This window comes from Oryzias latipes, chromosome 10 (genome assembly GCF_053564925.1).
Source record: "Oryzias latipes strain Hd-rR chromosome 10, Olatipes_Hd-rR_3.1".
In the NCBI taxonomy this organism is placed as follows: domain Eukaryota; kingdom Metazoa; phylum Chordata; class Actinopteri; order Beloniformes; family Adrianichthyidae; genus Oryzias; species Oryzias latipes.
This window is the reverse complement of record NC_136246.1, coordinates 7,326,960-7,345,513: the sequence shown is the minus strand read 5'-3', so window position 1 is coordinate 7,345,513 and position 18,554 is coordinate 7,326,960. Positions and strand designations below refer to the sequence as shown.

The window sequence follows — 18,554 nt, the reverse complement described above, 5'->3', positions numbered from 1 at the left end:
GCTTCATGTTCTTGGTACTGTTATTGATCCAGTGACGATTTTGTGTGTAGGGAGGGGGGCTTCCATCACTGCCCTCCACCTCTCTTTTCCACCTAGACAGTGCTGGTTTGGCCGTCCTGCTTCCCGTCAGGATCTCATGAGGACAAGCAGAGGTGTGTGTGTGTGGGGGTCAGGATTTGGAGACAGTGCAGGCCGACAGGAACGTTACTCTGTTTATGGAAAGCAGGACTCCTGCTTCCGCCTGCTTCCCGTCAGGTAGACGGCCTCATGGCGCTCCGAGATGAGCTGCAGATCCAGAGGATCTCAGACCGCTCTGACGACCCCGTTCGTCACACCTGAGCGGACGGCTGAGGCCGTCAGGAGCTACAGAGGCTTCTCCTCAGCCGCATCGCTGAAGCTTCTGAGTCATTCCACCGTCTCCACTGGGGGGCGCTGCTCCCAGTTTGTGAGCAAAGAGTCCACAGAATGTAAAAACAATATTCAGAGCAGAGTTTCACTTTCATCTGGCCCTCAAGCCCCCCGGCCCCCCAAGACACAGAGACACGACTCGACGTGGTCCGTTTGTGGGTTTATTAGAGTACAAATAGTTTAAAAACGTCATCAGATCATGGATCGTCAGCCATTCCTTTCATTGTGCCCCCCAGTCCCCAGTCCTGGATTCAAGGCTACTGCAGACTCGGATACTTCAGGCAGAACCTGTTGAAGGCGTCGTAGATGGCCTGCCTGGAAGAACAGAAGGAGAAGCCGTGAGGTCAGATGGGCTGGAGCTCGATGAGGAACGTTGGCTCACAGGGCACGTTTGGACCTGACGGTATCGCCTGTGCGGGCTCAGTACGGACAACGATCTGGACTGAGCTGGATTATAACTGTAATAACTCATGAATCGCTGTCTGTTCTTTGGATTTTGTGCAGTGCTGTGCTTTATAAGTACCTGACCTCTAGCGGCTGAACTGGTTCCCGTCGTGTGAAGGGTCACCTGAGCGACCACATAGGTGAGGAACTCCAAGATTATGCCAGTCTCTGAGAATACTGATCTGGAAAGGTGACTGCTTTATGCAGGATCTACCAGTCCACCAAAGATCAGAACCTGATCAAGGCTTCTATGGTAGAACTGCTTATAGGAAAGTTCTAACTTCAGAGGAACGCAGAGAATCTAAACAAATCAAATCAAGCTTTATTAATAAAGAAGCAGCTCAAAGCTTGTGGTATGAAAAAGGTGATGTCATTATCGTCACCTGCTCCATGAGCTGGCTAGTGAGGTTTACCTGAAGACATTCTGCTTGAACAGGTAAGCACTGATGTGCCCTCCGCTCAGATATCTGACTTCACAGCCCGGCCAGATCTCCTGCAGACTGAGGACCCCGGCCCGAGGAACGTAGGCATCCTCTTTGGCCTGGACCACAATGATGAGGCTGGTGTCTACAGGGACTGCAATGACAGAGAGGACTGCTTAGGGAGAGCTGCTGCCACCAAAACCACGAGCCAGGCAGTTGTTGAGACTCTGGTTCAACTCTGCAGCTCAGTTCTCTATTTCAAAAGCTAAAGTGTTGGTAGTCCTGGTCCTGCAATGGACTTCAAAGCACCTGGTCCAGGCGAGCCTCAGTTAGTGAGAAGATGATGGATGAAACATGACAGAGAGTTCTGCCGCCAAGGTCAAAGAATTTGCAAGTCCCCACTTTCTGTTGTTAAATTTGACAACCAGGAAGTAGCAACGGTTGCAGTTCCTCAAGTGATCATTAAGGAGTGATTGCAGACTGGACCAATCAGGACAGATTTGACACAAAACAGAAACCTCAGTACAGCCGGATGTCAAAAACTTTTTATATGCCGATTTATTTTCTATTCATCACAACTGTGTGTGTTTGTGTGTGTAACTATTTTAATGTGTGTAGAGCTTAATTTGCATACATTTAGGAGTTCATTTTGTTTGATTGACAGGTGGGTGGAGCCAACCAAACTCCAAACTTTGACCTGCCTAATTGCCCATTTTGTTAAATGTTGTTGAGGTGGGCGGAGTCAACTCCCTCCCCATCCTTCATTTCTCACTTAATCCTGTGTGATGTTTAAATATGTATGGTATTATCCAACCACTACTTGTTCAGGAGTTAGATGTGACCCCCGGTACAGGGGGCGTGTCAGGCCTGATCAGCCTGAGCTCCAGTGTGTGTCTGTCAACGACAGGCATCAGCTCCTGGAACAAGACTCGTATCTGCTGAGCGTCAGCGGTCTGGCAGCAGCGTGGCAAAACGGTGCAGCATCAATTCTAACACAGAGTTCAAATATCTGAACTTTGATGAAGAATTTGCATCATCTCAACCAATGAGGAACTCGGCTTTTGCCTGTGACGCATTGTTCTAGACCAGGGGTCGGCAACCTTTTTTACTCAAAGAGCCATTTGGGACCGCCCCTATTGAAAAAAGGCACCCGGAGCCACAACCCTTTTTGACATCATTATATATATTATGCATGTATATATTATATCAGGGGTGCTCATTACGTCGATTGCGATTGACCGGTCGATCTTCAAGGACATTTTTAATTTTTATAAAATACTCATTATTTTCCAAAGTCACAGGGAACCACAACAGAAGGATGAAAGAGCCACATGTGGCTCCGGAGCCATGGGTTGCCGACCCCTGTTCTAGATCATGGATCTGGACTGGAATTCTATGACATCAAGGCTTTCAGGTATCAGAATAGAGCTGTGAAAGAAAAAGGCTGGGGCAAGATTTGCTAGCTATGAGATTTTGGAGCAAGCCTCTTCCAACTGTACATGTACTAGTCACCAGTAGACAAAGAAAAAGAAGCCCCTCCATGCTTGTCCAGTGTGAACACCGTATGTTAAAAGCATGTTCATGAAACCGCCTACATGCCCACTGTGAAGGTAGCATCAGTCACACCTACCAGAGAAGTTGGCCATGTGAGTGCACTCATCCATCACGCCCTTCATAAAGCTGATGGACTCCACATGTAGGGACGGCCGACAGAACCGGGTCGACTCCGTCTTTTCTCGTCTGGGAGAACTGTAAAGATTTGACATCCATTTAGATGCACACAGAAAATGAAACATCTGAGTCTGTTTATGCTGAAAACTGTAGTCCATCTGTGTGAAAGCTGAATCCCAAACCAGGTGATTGACAGAATCCTGACCCAAATTTGTCCAGATGTGCATTGTTGAAGAAACTACAGAGTAATAAAGCTGATGAAGCACAAAATGACGTTATGAGAAAAAGCACGAGCTAGACTGTGATCAGAAGTGAACATTAGTTACAAACAAAATGATTTCATGCACAGAAAGAGAACCACCAATGTACTATTTGTATGAAGAAGTGTGGAGTGGCAGAGAAGAATGCAGGAGTTGTTCAAGAATTGGATGAGAGATGGAAGACAGTGCTGAGATGTGCTCTAGGTGTGCAAAGCAGAGGTGGGACGGCACCAAGGATCAGCTTTAAGCCCTACCTTGATGGCAGGTCCGAGCTGGCTCCTCTGTAGCCCAAAGCTGACACAAGATGGTATCGTCTGTCTGCTGCCTGGTGCCTATTATGGGCCCCATCAACTCCAGGAGACCTGCCAGCAATAAAGGTCTGGTCTGAAGTCATACTAAAGCCCTCAGGGAAGTTGTCAAGGTCCAAAGAACTTGATCTTCTCCAAGGTTCGGGCCCCATTTTAAAGGAATCAGCCTGGAAGTCACACACACAAACAGAAAGGTAATATCAACTCACCCAAGAACACAACTATGATCGCCACCCAAAAAACACCTGGGAAGACATCTGAAATCACACCTCCAAACATAGCTAAATATGATCCCCAAAGCACACACAAAAGATAAACATCAGAGCAAAACCATATTACACGCCTGAAAATATCCCTAAAAACACACCTGACAACATAGCTAAGATTATAACACTGTTAAAAACATCTAAAAACGCACAAGAGATCACAACTAATACCAAAATACATTACTAAAACATACATTACAATATAGATAAGTCATACCTAAAGCACACGAAAACTCACTCGATAACCAACCTAAAGCACATCTGAAAAATAAACACCCACCTGCAAACAATACTGAAAAGCCATCATATAAAAACACATGCAAACTCACTTGAGAACAGACATTGAGCCAATACTAGGAATTTAACTGAAAAGATACTAGAGAACACCTTTAGATGCGCATTGTATCAACAATCCCACTTGAGAAGATTCTTGAAAAAAACACCTAAAAACATAGCTGGAAAACACCCAAATACACCAAAGTCCTCACCTGAAAACCACTTGGAACACACCAAAGAAACCCTAAAAAACACCTGAAATACCATAAGAACACACCTCAAACTACTCCTGAAAAACACCTGAAATACCATAGGAAGACACCTGAAACTACACCTTAAACACCATAAGAACACACCTTAAACACCATAAAAACACCTGAAACTACACCTGAAACACAATAAGACCACACCTGAAACTACACCTTAAATACCATAAGAACAAACTTGAATCTACACCTGAAAACACCATAAGAACAAACCTGAAACTACACCTGAAAACCCATAAGAACACACCTGAAACTGCACCTGAAAACCCATAAGAACACACCTGAAACTGCACCTGCAACACCATAAAAACACCTGAAACTACACCTATAAAAACACACCTGAAACTACACTTGAAACACCATAATAACACAACTAAAAACACCATAAGAACACACCTTAAACACCATAAGAACACACCTGAAACACCATAAAAACACCTGAAACTACACCTAAAACACAATAAGACCACACCTGAAACTACACCTTAAATACCATAAGAACAAACTTGAATCTACACCTGAAAACACCATAAGAACACACCTGAAACTGCACCTAAAACACCATAAGAACACACCTGAAACTGCACCTAAAACACCATAAGAACACACCTGAAACTGCACCTGCAACACCATAAGAACACACCTGAAACTGCACCTAAAACACCATAAGAACACACCTGAAAACCCATAAGAACACACCTGAAATTGCACCTAAAACACCATAAGAACACACCGGAAACTACACCTATAAAAACACACCTGAAACTACACCTATAAAAACACACCTGAAACTACACTTGAAACACCATAAGAACTACACTTGAAACACCATAAGAACTACACTTGAAACACCATAAGAACACACCTGAAACTACACTTGAAACACCACAAGAACACACCTGAAACTACACCTGAAAAACCACAAGAACACACCTGAAACTACACCTGAAACACCATAAGAACACACCTGAAACTACACCTGAAACACCATAAGAACCCACCTGAAACAACACCTGAAACACCATGAGAACACACCAGAAACTACACCTGAAACACCATAAGAACACACCTGAAAAGATAAAAAAAACACCTGAAACACCATAAGAACACACCTGAAAACATAAAAACACCTGAAACACCATTAGAACACACCTGAGAACATAAAAAACACATGAAACACCATAAGAACACACCTGAAAACATATTAAAAAAAACACCTGCAACACCATAAGAACACACCTACAACCATACCTGAAAACCCATAAGAACAAATGTGAAAATACACCTTTTTTAAGGCACATCGAACAGAGGATGAGAACATGTGTATCCATTTCAGGATGAGACGCACCCCGCAGTACTCCAGCAGCTGTATGATCTCCTTCTCGTACACAGAGTTGACTGCGTATTGCTTCTCCAGCTGAGACCAGTTCACCGCTTTACTCAGCACTCCCTGCACACAGATATGCACTGTCGCAAATGTTGCCAAGATAAAAACAGAAAGAACTTTGGCTTTGTTGTGAAGAAAGTATCAAACTTTTTTTCTTTTCAGTTTGGCATGCAATATTTACTTTGTTTCAAATAAATATGACCGAATGTCAGAGGTGGTGTCCAAATATTTAATTTATTGTGGTTTTTCTAAAGCAGGTTGCTGATTCTGACACAAAGATGAGGTGAGCAGATGAGCTGAACCGTGTGATGCACACTGAACAAAGAGATTTACCGTGGTGAACACACTGGAGGCAGTGGACCAGGACAAACATGGAACCAGGGGGATTGGTTTAGGCCAGTTGGTTACCGCCAGAGACGCCATCTAGAAGGAAAGGAACTCCATCCACTTGATATACTGGACAACCCTTATGACTTCTGATATATTTTTGTGTAGATCTACAGGATGTTGGTGTGTGACTTTCAGCTGTGAATATTTGTCAAACATGGCAATGAGTCAGGACCAGTCCAACCCAATGAGGATGAGTTTGGAGATCTGACCACAGGTCTGATTGGCCACCACTGGGAAACCACTTCCAATGAATCTGCCCTTGACACTCACATATCCCCCCATTGAGATGCCAGTCATTCCCAGAGGCCAGTATCCTTCTCTCTCCAGCCAGCGGAGGAGTGCCGTCGACTCCAGGATGAGAGCCCCGCCCATCACAAACAGGTCTGACACATTCTTCAGGCTGGATCGTCTGAAACGGCCACACAAAACAGCTGCTAAGTGGATTTGATGAGCACCTAAAATCCCCACCCCCTGAAGGATAGACCCTCAGCTTCATCAAAATCATGAAGCACGGTGGCTGAAAAAAGTCAAGCATCGCACATGGGGGTGAGTCTTAACTTTAAGTGACTGTTAGAGGATGAAGCCCTGCAGTTCTGCTTGGATTATAATTACTGGGAGAGGGTCATTATTGTGGATCATGGTCCACATGTCACATTATACCTGCAGCATGCTGAGATGCTTCTTGTTCATGCACAAACCAGAAGGTTTTTTTTTCCTTCATCTGAAATTGATCAAAAAGTCAGACAAGAATTTACTTACAGCTGGTCCTTGGGTTTTCGATAGCCATGTGGTGTGTGGTCAAGGATCACTTATCAAGTAAAGTCGAAACAAAGATGTTACTGGAATATGCTGGTCTGAGTCTATGGGCATACCCTGCTATTGAGACACATTCTAGTCTGAAAACAAATCCAATTTTAGGACAGATCTGGGGATACATCCAAGTCTGAGAAAACATCCTGGTCTGAGGACAGATCCAGGTCTGAAAACAGTTCCAGGCCACTTTCAGCCCTCCTTCACCATTTTCTGGACCACTGCGAGTTCTGTGATGAAGGTAGTTCACGTTTAGGAGTGACCTGAACAGGTACCGCTAAACATCACACAAACAAAAAGAACAATTCAACAAAGGGTGAGCTAGAGTCACCTGACATGCAGCTTACTGAACTGAAGGCAAAAACTCAGCCAAGATTCAAACTAGCACCTTTCCTCAGACCGTGCACAGAAGAACAAGTCCATTCACATGTAGCAACACCAGCACTGACCTCTGAGGTGGCCAAATGTCCTGCAAGGAGAAGCGCTGGATACCTGACCCCTCAGCTTTCTGAGGTGTTCTGGAACACAGACACCAGGAAGGAGAAGATGTGACTAAGGAATTCAAGGTCACTAGGAGGGCTTAGAGCAGAGGTGGGCACTGAGGGCCGCATTCCTGCATGTTTTCCAGCATACCCTGCTCTGGCATGTTCTAATTGGCTGGACACACCTGAACCAGGTAATCAGCCATGAGTAGGGCAAGATTATTGGCTGGACACACCTGAACCAGGTAATCAGCCATGAGTAGGGCAAGAATATCTGGAAATCATGCAGACACACCGGCCCTCGAGGCCTGGAATTGCCCACCCCTGGCTTAGAGGGAACCACCTATGCGAGGTCACCAGCACCTAAAGGTCTGTGTCTCTCTTAAGCATGTGTGGCATGTTCGAGAAACATGCTGGACGTCTTTTTTCTACACGCTTTTAGCATATGGTGTTCACACTGGGCTGTCGCTACCCGATACTAGTACATGTACTCACAGTTGGAAGAGGTTTGGTGTGAAATGTCAAAGCGCTGCAAATCTGGTGAATCTTTCTCTAAGCTTTAACTTTCACAGCTCTATTCCGGTATGCGAAACAGTTGGTGTTATAATTCCGGCCGGGCACAAAAATCAATTATTAATTTATCCTTCATGATCACTTTTTTCAAAAACTTCCATGCTTTTAAAAGAATGCTACCCAAACGTCACAACAAAGGACCTGCGGCAGACTGGCGCCCTGTCCAGGCTGCCCCCTGCCTTCGCCCACAAGTGGCCGGGATAGGCTCCAGCAGCTCCGTGACCCCAAAAGGGACAAAACGGAAGATGAATGAAAACGTCACAACAAAATCAAAGTCCCTGATTGGTCAATGGGGTGCATTTTGTACCTAGAACCTGAAAACGGACTTAAAAACGTCTGTGTTGACGCACGAACACAGAAGTCTGAAGCACGCATGTGCACGCACTTAAATAGGCTTTTCATTGGAAGCAGTCGTTTGAACGTGCGTTTCCGAGCCTGGTGTGGATGTAGCATTAGAGGTGCAGTCAAAGACTAAAGACTGACTTTATCGACAGTTTAACACCGACATCAATGCTTTATCTTCCCAGCTACATCAAGGTCAGCGCTGATGTGGGGTATTTAACGCCCTGGCTCCATCACAGGACAGACTCGGTAATCAGAGAAAACCAACAACACCTTCATTCAGGTCTGAAAGATCAGATCAGCATCTGGTCTAACACAAAGTTGCAGACAAAAAAGGCCTCGTGCGACCTCCTGCTCTTTTTAGCGCACATAAGTGAACTACAGTACATTCAGGTTCCCATACAGCATAGTCACACACTGATGAGTTACAAATAAGTGATTGACATACAGGTAAATTACACACCGATGATAGACACATGTGAATCACACACAGATGACAGACACGCATAAATAACACACAGATGATAGACACACAAGTGAAGTAAATCACTCACAAATACACTAGAGCCACATACAGGTGAACCTCATATAGGTGAGCCACATATGGGTAAGTTACACATATAGGAGCCACACTAAGGTGGACCACAAATATTTGAGCAACACAGGAAATCAACACAAAGATGAGTCACATCCAGCTGAGACAAGAGTAGATGAGGAAGTAAAGACAGCAGCAAGACACAAAAGGATATAATATGGATTCTCCAGAAGAAGTGAAGCAATCCCCGCCTCTTTGATCATGGGCCGGGCCATCAGAGTCCTCCTCCGCCAGAAGAACTGAACACACAGGAGAGACACACATGAGGGTTAGTCTACTGAAAACATGAGCTTGTCAATGACCACCATGTTTTATTGTTTTGTTAAACATGTGGTAGTCAAGTAGGACCATCCAGCAAAACATGAACTCTTACTGTCCGCTTGTCCACCCAAATTACACTCAAAGTTGTCTAGTGGGACCACACTGCGGCCTGGAAGCCTGCTGAACTCACAGTCAGTCCTTTGGACCATGCTGTATCATCGTCCTTCTAGAACGCTGCACCTACATTCACTGCATCTGGATCCCAACTTTGTAATCGCCTTGTGGGACCATGCTGCATTCATGATCTTCCTAAGAGGTCATGCTGCATTCATGGACCTTTTTTAGGACAATTCTGCACTTAGGGTCTTGTGAACCCATAACAGGCTCATGGTTATGTCAAGAAGCATTCATGTTCGTCTCGTTGGACAAAAAGCTAATTATAGAAAAGCCTCACATGATCTCCAGTTCCAGCTAGCTGGATGCACACAGGTCGGTTCTTTTTCCACACCTTAGGAACGATAAACTGGAACCTGGAAGAACACAAATACTGTGTATAGAATATGTTTAAAAACCTGAAGGTGTTCACAGAGATACAGGACTGTTTTATTTTCTTGTCTGATTCAAGTTGCTCAGGAACGTTTCCACCATGAAAACTTTCAGCTAATGTTCTGTGTTTGAAAATGAAACGTTTATTTGCCTGATATTTCTCTAGAGTTAATCTGAGAAAATCTTCAAAACATTTGAAAAACTCCAGTATCTGCAGGGGAGACAGACCGGAGACTCCATCAGATTCAGTACCTGGCTTTAATGGCCTCTGGGGGCAGGATTCCTGGCACCAAGTGCTCCAGAGGAGAGATGAAGAAGCCATCGTGGATGTGACAGTCAGCCTGTTCTTCGGTCTGGAACCAAGGAACATCAGAACGTGAGGAAAGCCCAAATGAGCCAAAAAAAAACAACAAGTAGAGAAAATGAATGAGACCTTGTCGATGTGAACTGGATAATCTTCTGAAACCAGAGCCTTGCACTTCTCCCGGTCTCCAACGATCTTACGGAACTCAAAGATTCTGCAGAACAAGAAACACATGAGATGGACTTTGGCTGCCGTCTGGATGTATGTGGGTATCTGAGAAGACGTTCGGATCACACAGCACATTTAGTGTTTTATATGTTTATTAAGTTTTCAGTTTTAAAACACAATACAAACAAATTCAAAACCCAGTCCCCCACCCCCTGATGCTGTCAGTGACATACACACCAATATCAATTTAAGTAAAGAAAATATAAGAAAATGAAATGGTACATGTTATAAGTAGAGAGAAACATGAATATATAAAATCAGTCACAGTATAGATGAAATAGCATATTTATATAAAATAAACAACAAGTAACGTGCAAATGTATCAATACACGTAGAAAAAAAGAAAATAAAAAGAGAGAGAGAAAAAAAAGTGGGGCATCATTCTGTCACACTCGTAGATGGTAGACTAAAAAAGTTGAGAAATGGTCTCCATACCTTTTAAATTTAAGCTCTGACCGTCTCCCAGTAAATCTTATTTTTTCAAGTTTAAGATGGTAAAGCACATCTCGAATCCAATGTGATAAAGTGGGTGGGGCAGCATCTTTCCACTTAAGCAGAATGAGGCGTCTCGCAAGCAAAGTTGTAAAAGTAATGATTCTCTGACCACCTGCAGGCAATGTGGGAGCCCCACTGTTTATTCCAAACAGAAATACAAGTGGGTTCAAAGTCAGTTGGACTCCCAAGATGCAGCTAAGTGCCTCACATATATTTCCCCAAAAGCACTGTATTTTTGGGGCAGTACCAAAAAGTGTGGATTAGTGTGGCCTCTGCTGATTTGCATCTGTTACACAGTGGATCAATTTGTGGATACATTTGGGCTAATCTGGCTTTACAGAGGTGAGCACGATGCACAACCTTAAACTGCAATAGACAGTGTTTTGCACACATTGAGGATGAGTTGATGTTCCTTACAATATTTTCCCAGTCTGTTTCACTAATGGTTTCATCAAGATCCTGCTCCCAATATGTTTTTACAGTTAGCATCGAGGGAGACTCTATGGCTGAGATCATGCTAAGCAATTTAGATATGGATTTCTTCCGGGTGGGATTGAAGATCAAAATGTTATCCAGAGTATTTTGAGGAGGTTTAATAGGGAACCCTGTGATGGAGGCACACAGCACTTTTATGTGGGATCTTTATTGTTAAAGGAAAGCCACCTTTCCCAAGCTGCTAGCCTGTCCTCAAACCCAGAGCAGTTAGCTTTCACTGCAACCCAAGTATTTTCATAAAGAACAGAGTTCCCCCATGCCAAAGACCTCAAAATGATCATTGATAACTCTTATACTGGATCAGCAGATCAGTTCTGTGGTCAGAAGTTTTTTTTTTTTTTTTAACTCAATTAAGAATGCTCAGAAAGGTTAAGATTGACCTCCCAGGAAAGGAATTTGAAAGTCATTCATCTATTATGCCATGCCTGGTCTTTATCATGGTCTGGGTCACCTCTCCATCGTCTACAGCTCGCTCAGAATGCAGCTGGTCACATGCCAACGGGCAGAAGACCTCATGACCACGTCGCCCCTGCTCTCCACTGGCTTCCAGATTGCATTGTTAAAACATTTCTGAATGGTCGGGTTCCAGCGTATACATCTGATCTGCTGCACCCATCTGCTCCAGCAGGACGTTTGAGATCTTCCACTTCACCAGAAGAAGACTCAAATCTAGGGATGACAGAGCATTTGCAGTGGCAGCACATATTCCACTTATGGAATGGTCTTCAGCAGCTCTTTCATGTTCTAAACCTGCTTAAAAGCCACAGCTGAGCTCGACATGGATCCTAAGTATGCTTCTATTTTTAAATACGTTTTTTTTTTCTTAAAGAATTTGTTTTTATGTTGATGAGATTAAATAGACGCCTGTGATTGGCTAAAATGTATTGATCCTAAACAGACTTGTTAAGTAGAGGTTTGATCCTGAAACCCAGAGAAATGAAGTCATAATCATATTTTAGACAAAAATATGGACTACAGGGGAAAAAAATCAGTTACTTAGGAACAAGTTCTGAAGACCACAGAGCTTTGAAACTGGTTCTTTGATGTTAGGAGCCACTTAAACTGCATTTGATTTCACATAGAGCAGAAAAAGGCAGAGCAGACACGAACTCCTAACCGACCCAACAAACAGAACCAAAGCACAGAAAGAACAGAAGCAGCTGTATTCCTTTCATAGAAGGACGATGTCTCTGTGCTATGAGGAGCTCGTTTCTGCTCACCTCTTCAGATCTTCTGGTTTTCCCCATCCGCCGATGAAGAGTTTTGTGAGGAGCAGTCTTCGGTAAAAGACATCTAGCCGGCTCACCCCCATGGACCACAGCTTGGCATCTGTACAGAATGGGACGAAGGGCTTCACCAACGGGACCAATCCTGACCTTCAGGACACGAGCTTTAGGATTTGAGCTTCCCAGTCTCACATGCAAGACCTGAACTTCAGGACCTGACGTTCAGAGTCTGAGCATCTGGTCCTGAGCTTCACAGTCTAACCTTCAGGGTCTAAGTTGACTTTTCACCATCTGAACTTCAAAGTTCCACTCCAACTGTCTTTGGATCAAAGGGTCCCAGCGGTCTAGTAGGTAAGGGTTAATGGCCAACAAAGTGTGCATTATCAGAAATTAACACACGCTGAGGAAGCCTGAACCATGAACATCAAACAAAAAAAAAAACTTTTCATTGAAGAGGGTTTCAAAAATTTGACCTTTGGCGTCTGATCTTCACAGTCTGACCATCAGTCTACCCTCCATGGTCTGATCTCTGAACTCTAGGCTCCTCCCCTTTGAGCACGTGTATCAAACATCGTGATGTCACTAAGCTGTGTGACTGTGAGCGTCAGCGTGAACAAACCACACTGAGGATCGTCGTGAGTTTGGGACATTACGGCGAAACGTGATGGTTCTGCTTTACATGATTACCCTGACTCTGCCTCTGATCGGAGCAAAGTCTTCGATGATAGACCCAGACTCCTCCTTCTCTACCTGTCCGAAATCACTAAAGTATTACATAAGTTTTTTTCTTTTTTTTTTATCCACACGCGGTCTCCTGACCGGCCTTTCAGCTCAAACGCCCGTTGGACAGAACCAGAACTAGAACGGGTTTGCTACCTCAGAGCCACAGCCGATTCTGTCCACCTTCCCGCGGTCCTAGTCCTGGTTCTGTCGCGCGCAGACCCCACGGTACAGTCGCTCCTGAGGAAACACACGGTGGCTGACAAAGGTCAGTTGCGCATGCGTCAACATTATGTGACGTCACCGCGCTGGCTGCGTCCCCTTTGACCGACTTCTTCCCGGGAAGGAGACAAGAGAAACTGTCCCAGCAGGACAAATTCTAGTTTCTTTCTAAACCAAAGTTCAAATTTCATACCCACAAAAGAAATAACGTTTAGAGAATTCTGTGATTCTGCAATAGTAGAATATGCCCATTAGCTAATGCAAATTCTCTGTCCATAGTAATAAACTTCAGCTCTCTTAGTGAAATAAACATATTGAATGGGAGAGCCTCAGGGAAATTGTAAACAGTAAATACAGAATTAGGGAAACTACAACAATGGTTTGACAAAAATAAACTCAGTGTAAACAACACTAAATTTATGATTTTCGGAAATCGCCACATTCTTACAGATTCAGAAATAAAAGTTGCCATTGATAACCATGTTCTGGAAAGAGTGTCTGAAATCAAGTTCCTTGGAGTAATTCTGGACGACAAAATAAACTGGACACCACAAATAAAGCAGGTCAGAGCTAAAATTGCTAAAAGCATAGCAGTGTTGGGAAAAACGGGCCATACTCTCAATAACAAAGCACGTTTACTAATATATTCATTCATAATACTACCATATGTACAGTACAGTGTAGAAGTTTGGGGAAATTACATATAAAACAAACCTACAGTGTTTATATATCTTGTCGCGTTTATTGAAACTATGGGATTTGGTGATACTGAAAACAGCTCTCGTCATGTACAAAGCCAGATACAACTTACTTCCAATAAACTTACAGCAGATGTTCAAAGACAGAGACGGGAGTTACAATCCAAGAAAACAACTGAATTTCAAAAAGCAGTGCATTCGAACAATAAAAAAGAAAATGTATTTATCTAATTGTGGTGTGGATTAATGGAATGGATTGGATGAGGGTTTAAAACAAACCAAAACTTTACATGTATTCAAAAAAACCTACAAGAAGTCACTAATAGAACTGTATAAGGCCAGAAATGATTAATTAAAACAAAAAATGTCACTTTAGCACAGTTGCCATGCAGAATTGTACCGTGAATTTTTTATACCTATCGGTAATTAGAAATACGCACATCATCAGGTTTTGTAAAAAGGGGTGGGAGCAGACAAGATTTCACTTCAACCCACTCTTTTTCAAGCATACTGTATTGTTTTATGTCTTTTAAACCACTGTGTTGATTTTTCATTTGTTTTGTGTTTGAAATAAAAAACTAAACTGAAACTAGCGACCTGTAGGTTAGCCCCTAAGACTCATGGGAAGTGGGGAATTTTGATGTGAAAACCACGAGTGAGAGGGCTGGGAACATTAGTGACCACCATGCTGTTTGGTTGTTTGTGGTTAGTCCAAAGAACTAGGCATTGATGCTAATAAGGAGACATTGTTTCTCTGCCTATGTCTTCCTCACTGAGACTGTGCAGGATTGTGTGGTGTATGAGGCACTTACAGCTCCCCAATGAAGCCACTTGAGTAGCAACTCGGCTATAGTGATATACCAGCTGGGTCATTAGATTGGTGTCAGAAGTGGGATCCTTAGCCAATACTGCTGCGCCATGGAGAGCTAAGCTGTGGAGCGAGAGAAGGCTGAGATGGAGGAACAAATTCACAGCCTGGAGCCGACTCGGGACAAGGGAGGAGCAAGTGCGAAATCATACCCCTGATGGTACGAGCACCTTCCGTCATCTGCAGCCTGTCCCTGCGAGTTGGGTTTCCACGCCAGTGCAGTCTAGAGCAGTCTGTGATGACGGTGTGCAGCCCAGTCGAACTTTTGCGACGCATTGCCTTAACACCACTGGAACCACACCTGGCTCAGGTCAACTTGGCGACCGGCCATGAGGGCTGGAGTCCCGAGGAGACTTGTTACACACCCAGGCCTGGCGTTGGAGGACGCTACACTCCAGGTACTACTGGGCCTCTCCTCTGCGGAGCTGCGAGACCTGTCTGCACGGACAGCAGCATTAGAGCGACAGTGTCAGCAGGTAGTTTGTGTCGGCTTGCACAACTTGCTGATTGTGGATGAAGGACACCTGTGTGGGAGGGCGTGGTCACACACAGAGCAGGGAGGCTGTTATTCTCTTATAGAGCACCAGTGTGTGGCCGGTGAGGGCAGGAAGAGGACTGTTGGAGCCAGCGTGTGGGGTTCCTGACACTTGGGCACAGCCTGCAGCAAGAGGACTGTTGGAGCCAGCGCCTGGAGCCTGTGGCGTTTGAGTTTGGCCTGCTGTCGGAGCCAGAGACGCGAGGTCCTTGACGCTTGGGTGCAACCTGCAAGGGGCAGGCAGGAGAGGGCTTGGAGCTGGAGGTGTGCAATTCACGACGGGGAGGCGGCAGAGCACTGGCCACAGCCACCACAGGTCTTCATCAGGGCGTGGACCAGCAAACCGCTCACGTGGAGGAGGAGGGAGGCAGCACAGCCCCGGAAAGATCTCACACTGCCATTTGGAGACGCAGAGGGGTGAACGGGCTTCACCCTTCCTAAAGTTAAGTGTGCCAGCTACACCCTGAGATTCTATGAACAGCCTGTAGCTCAGTCACCAGTGGATTTTAATTGGGTCTGTATGGATTGACTTTTATCTCTCTTGCATGACTGTTTTAGTGCTTTTAAGACTATTTGTGGGTTTGCCTTGTTTTTATTGCATGTGTACTGGTGGCTTGGAGTGCAGGCCTGCTCATGTGAAGGACTTGGGTGTGGGACGAACGTCAAGGTGGACACTTGGACAATACCGTCATTTGGACAATAACCACCACCGTTCTCCTGAAGACTCCTGATGCGACGGCTTTACATGTGTTTTATGTCATTCTTGTTTTTTTCGTTTTTTTTTTTTTTTTGTTTTTTTTTACCATTCCTGGTTTTAGACAATTTTATTAAAACCTTTTAACTACCAAGGCTTTGGCTGTCTCAGGAGTGACTGGCAAACTCCCCAGCGGATCCCTAAAAGTTTTGATTGCTCTGGGGCTTCACCCCCACCCCTCTGACAACAGCAGCTGGAGTCTCTCCAGTCTATAGTAGAAACGACAAACGCCTGGGGACCTTCGCCGCTGATGTGCAGCTCTTTGTTTTGAGAGAGTGTACTTCCCCAAGGTGACGTGCACCCTGATGGAGGTGTTGCCGCGGCTGCAGGGACAGTGTTTGACTCTGCTGGCTGGGCACATACTAGCATGAAACGGTGTCAGTAACAGGTGTGCGAACCCAGCTAGCTGGGAGGTGGTGGTTGGAACCCAGGATTGTGAGCATGAGTCTTCAGCCATGGTGTTCATGTGTTTTGCTGTTTGTGTTTGGTTCTCAGCTATGTGAGGGTTGTGGGGGATGCTTAACCCTCTCACGTGGGGGCAGTTTAGCAACCTGGGGTTAGCCCTGCCTCCAGCCCCTAAGACTCATGGGAAGTGGGGAATTGTGATGTGAAAACCATGAGTGAGTGGGCTGGGAACACAAATCACGTCCATGCTGTTTGTGTGTTCAATTAAATGGGTGTTGATGCTGAAAAGGAGACTTTGCTTCTCTGCCTATTTCTTCCTCTCTGAGACTGTCCAGGGTCGTGCGGTGTATGGGGCACGCTCAGCTCTCCAATGAAGCTGCTCTATTAGCAGTTCAGTTATAGTGATGTACCAGCTGGGTTGTTACAATATTTACTTAATTTGAGAAAATCGTATAAATGTAATGCTGCATTTAAACTGGGCATGTGATGCACGTTCTTGAACCCACGTTTAGCCCTTGTACAGCAGGGAGCAGATTCTTCTTTTTCTTAGCACGTGTCTGCCACCTACAGTTGGAAGAGCCATGGTGAAAAATCTAAGTGGAGCAAATCTGGTGAATTCTGCTCCAGGTTTTTTCTTTCACAGCTCTATTCCGATATATGAAAGATTTGGTTTTCATAGAATTCCCGCTGGGCGCAAACCGCAATTATTAATTTTTCCTCTATGACCAATTTCCAAACTGTTGGTACTTCTGTAAATTAAAAGTGGACCTCATCTATACATCACTACCAAATCCAAGTCCCAGACTAGTCAAAGTTCAACCTGATTGAACTTTTAATGGGCATTCAAAGGTCTCATGTGCTACTCGTAGAGCCTGAAAACAGTCCTAAAAATAGATGTAGCTACAAGTGAATGTGAGAGTTCTGAAAAGCCTGAAACATTTATGAGCATGGATTTTTCATTGAAAAATGAGCGCTTGAATGCATATTGGTTTCAGGTTAATTAACTTAGTTTAAGATAACTGGACTTAATGAGTGTGACTGTGCTCCAGGAAAAACGACTCACCTCTGACTCCAACGTAATGAAGCCAATTCAGTCACCATTTTCCCTTAAACATTTGTCAGAATTGTGTTCTGCATTGGTCATGTGAACATTTCTCTGGCAACCACTCTCGCCAATCAGGAGTGAGCTTGTTGGAATTCCACACCCCGACCACAGGACAGCGGGCTCAGGAGAATCTGTCAAGCAGACATTTCAAAGTTTGGACGTGACACCAGATGCTTTTACAGAGGCTGCTGATAGTCAGTTTATAACTTGAATAGCTTGAACTTCAGAAAACACGTTAAAAAAATAACATTAAGAAGAACATGCTAAAAAAGGTAGTAGAGCAAGAACGGTTAATCTGACAAATAGAAAAAATAATTAATGGTCTTCTTGGAACCAGCTTGTACTTCCTGTTTGGAGTGCTGGGATGAAGAGGTCACTCAGTCCCACATACAGCCAAAGGCCACAAGACACTGAAGTTCTAAACTGCTCTGACCTTTTGTTCTGAGGTTAAAACCATCGTGCTGTCACATCCTGTTTCTGCTTGGAATGCTGTGACTGTTTCTCATTAAAGTCTCTCATCTTCTGCAGTTTTTCTCATAAACACATTGGAATTCTCCATAAACATAAGACCAACAGTTTCTGTTCAATAAAATGCTTATGAATTAAAAAAAAAAGATGGATCCAAATTTTCTGAACCCAAACCAAGATCCCTAACTTTCCATGACAACTTTACCATCTCCCTGAAAACACCACCCCACCCAAAAACGACTCACTCTGACTATAATGATTTAAAGCACTAAGTTGTGACCTTTGAATGTGTTATTGTTTTTGTTGATATTCTTTAGGTTTGTG

General features: G+C 44.3%; 1 protein-coding gene across 1 annotated transcript; it reads right to left on the bottom strand.

Moving 5' to 3' along the window:
- Positions 1–555: 555 nt before the first annotated feature.
- Positions 556–15,771, bottom strand: abhd18 (abhydrolase domain containing 18). The gene is made up of 15 exons (XM_078953921.1): positions 15,116–15,771; positions 14,908–15,026; positions 12,450–12,558; positions 10,141–10,225; positions 9,960–10,060; positions 9,616–9,691; positions 9,055–9,139; positions 6,858–6,885; positions 6,369–6,507; positions 6,042–6,131; positions 5,607–5,771; positions 3,460–3,680; positions 2,905–3,023; positions 1,266–1,428; positions 556–723 (listed from the first exon to the last, which is right to left on the bottom strand). Exons 2-15 carry the CDS (start codon positions 14,966–14,968, stop codon positions 666–668), a joined length of 1,500 nt encoding a protein of 499 aa, XP_078810047.1. The 5' UTR covers positions 14,969–15,026; positions 15,116–15,771; the 3' UTR covers positions 556–665.
- Positions 15,772–18,554: the final 2,783 nt, after the last annotated feature.

Bases quoted from the DNA above. Each gene is read 5' to 3' on its own strand.
- abhd18 (XM_078953921.1), bottom strand. From the start codon at position 14,968: ATGACCCAGCTGGTATATCACTATAGCCGAGTTGCTACTCAAGTGGCT. The intron at 6,132-6,368 runs GTGAGTGTCAAG...CTTTCCTTCTAG, and splicing joins GCATCTCAATGGGGGGATAT to ATGGCGTCTCTGGCGGTAAC. The intron at 3,681-5,606 runs GTGTATTTTCAC...TGTGACTTCCAG, and splicing joins TTCGATGTGCCTTAAAAAAG to GCTGATTCCTTTAAAATGGG.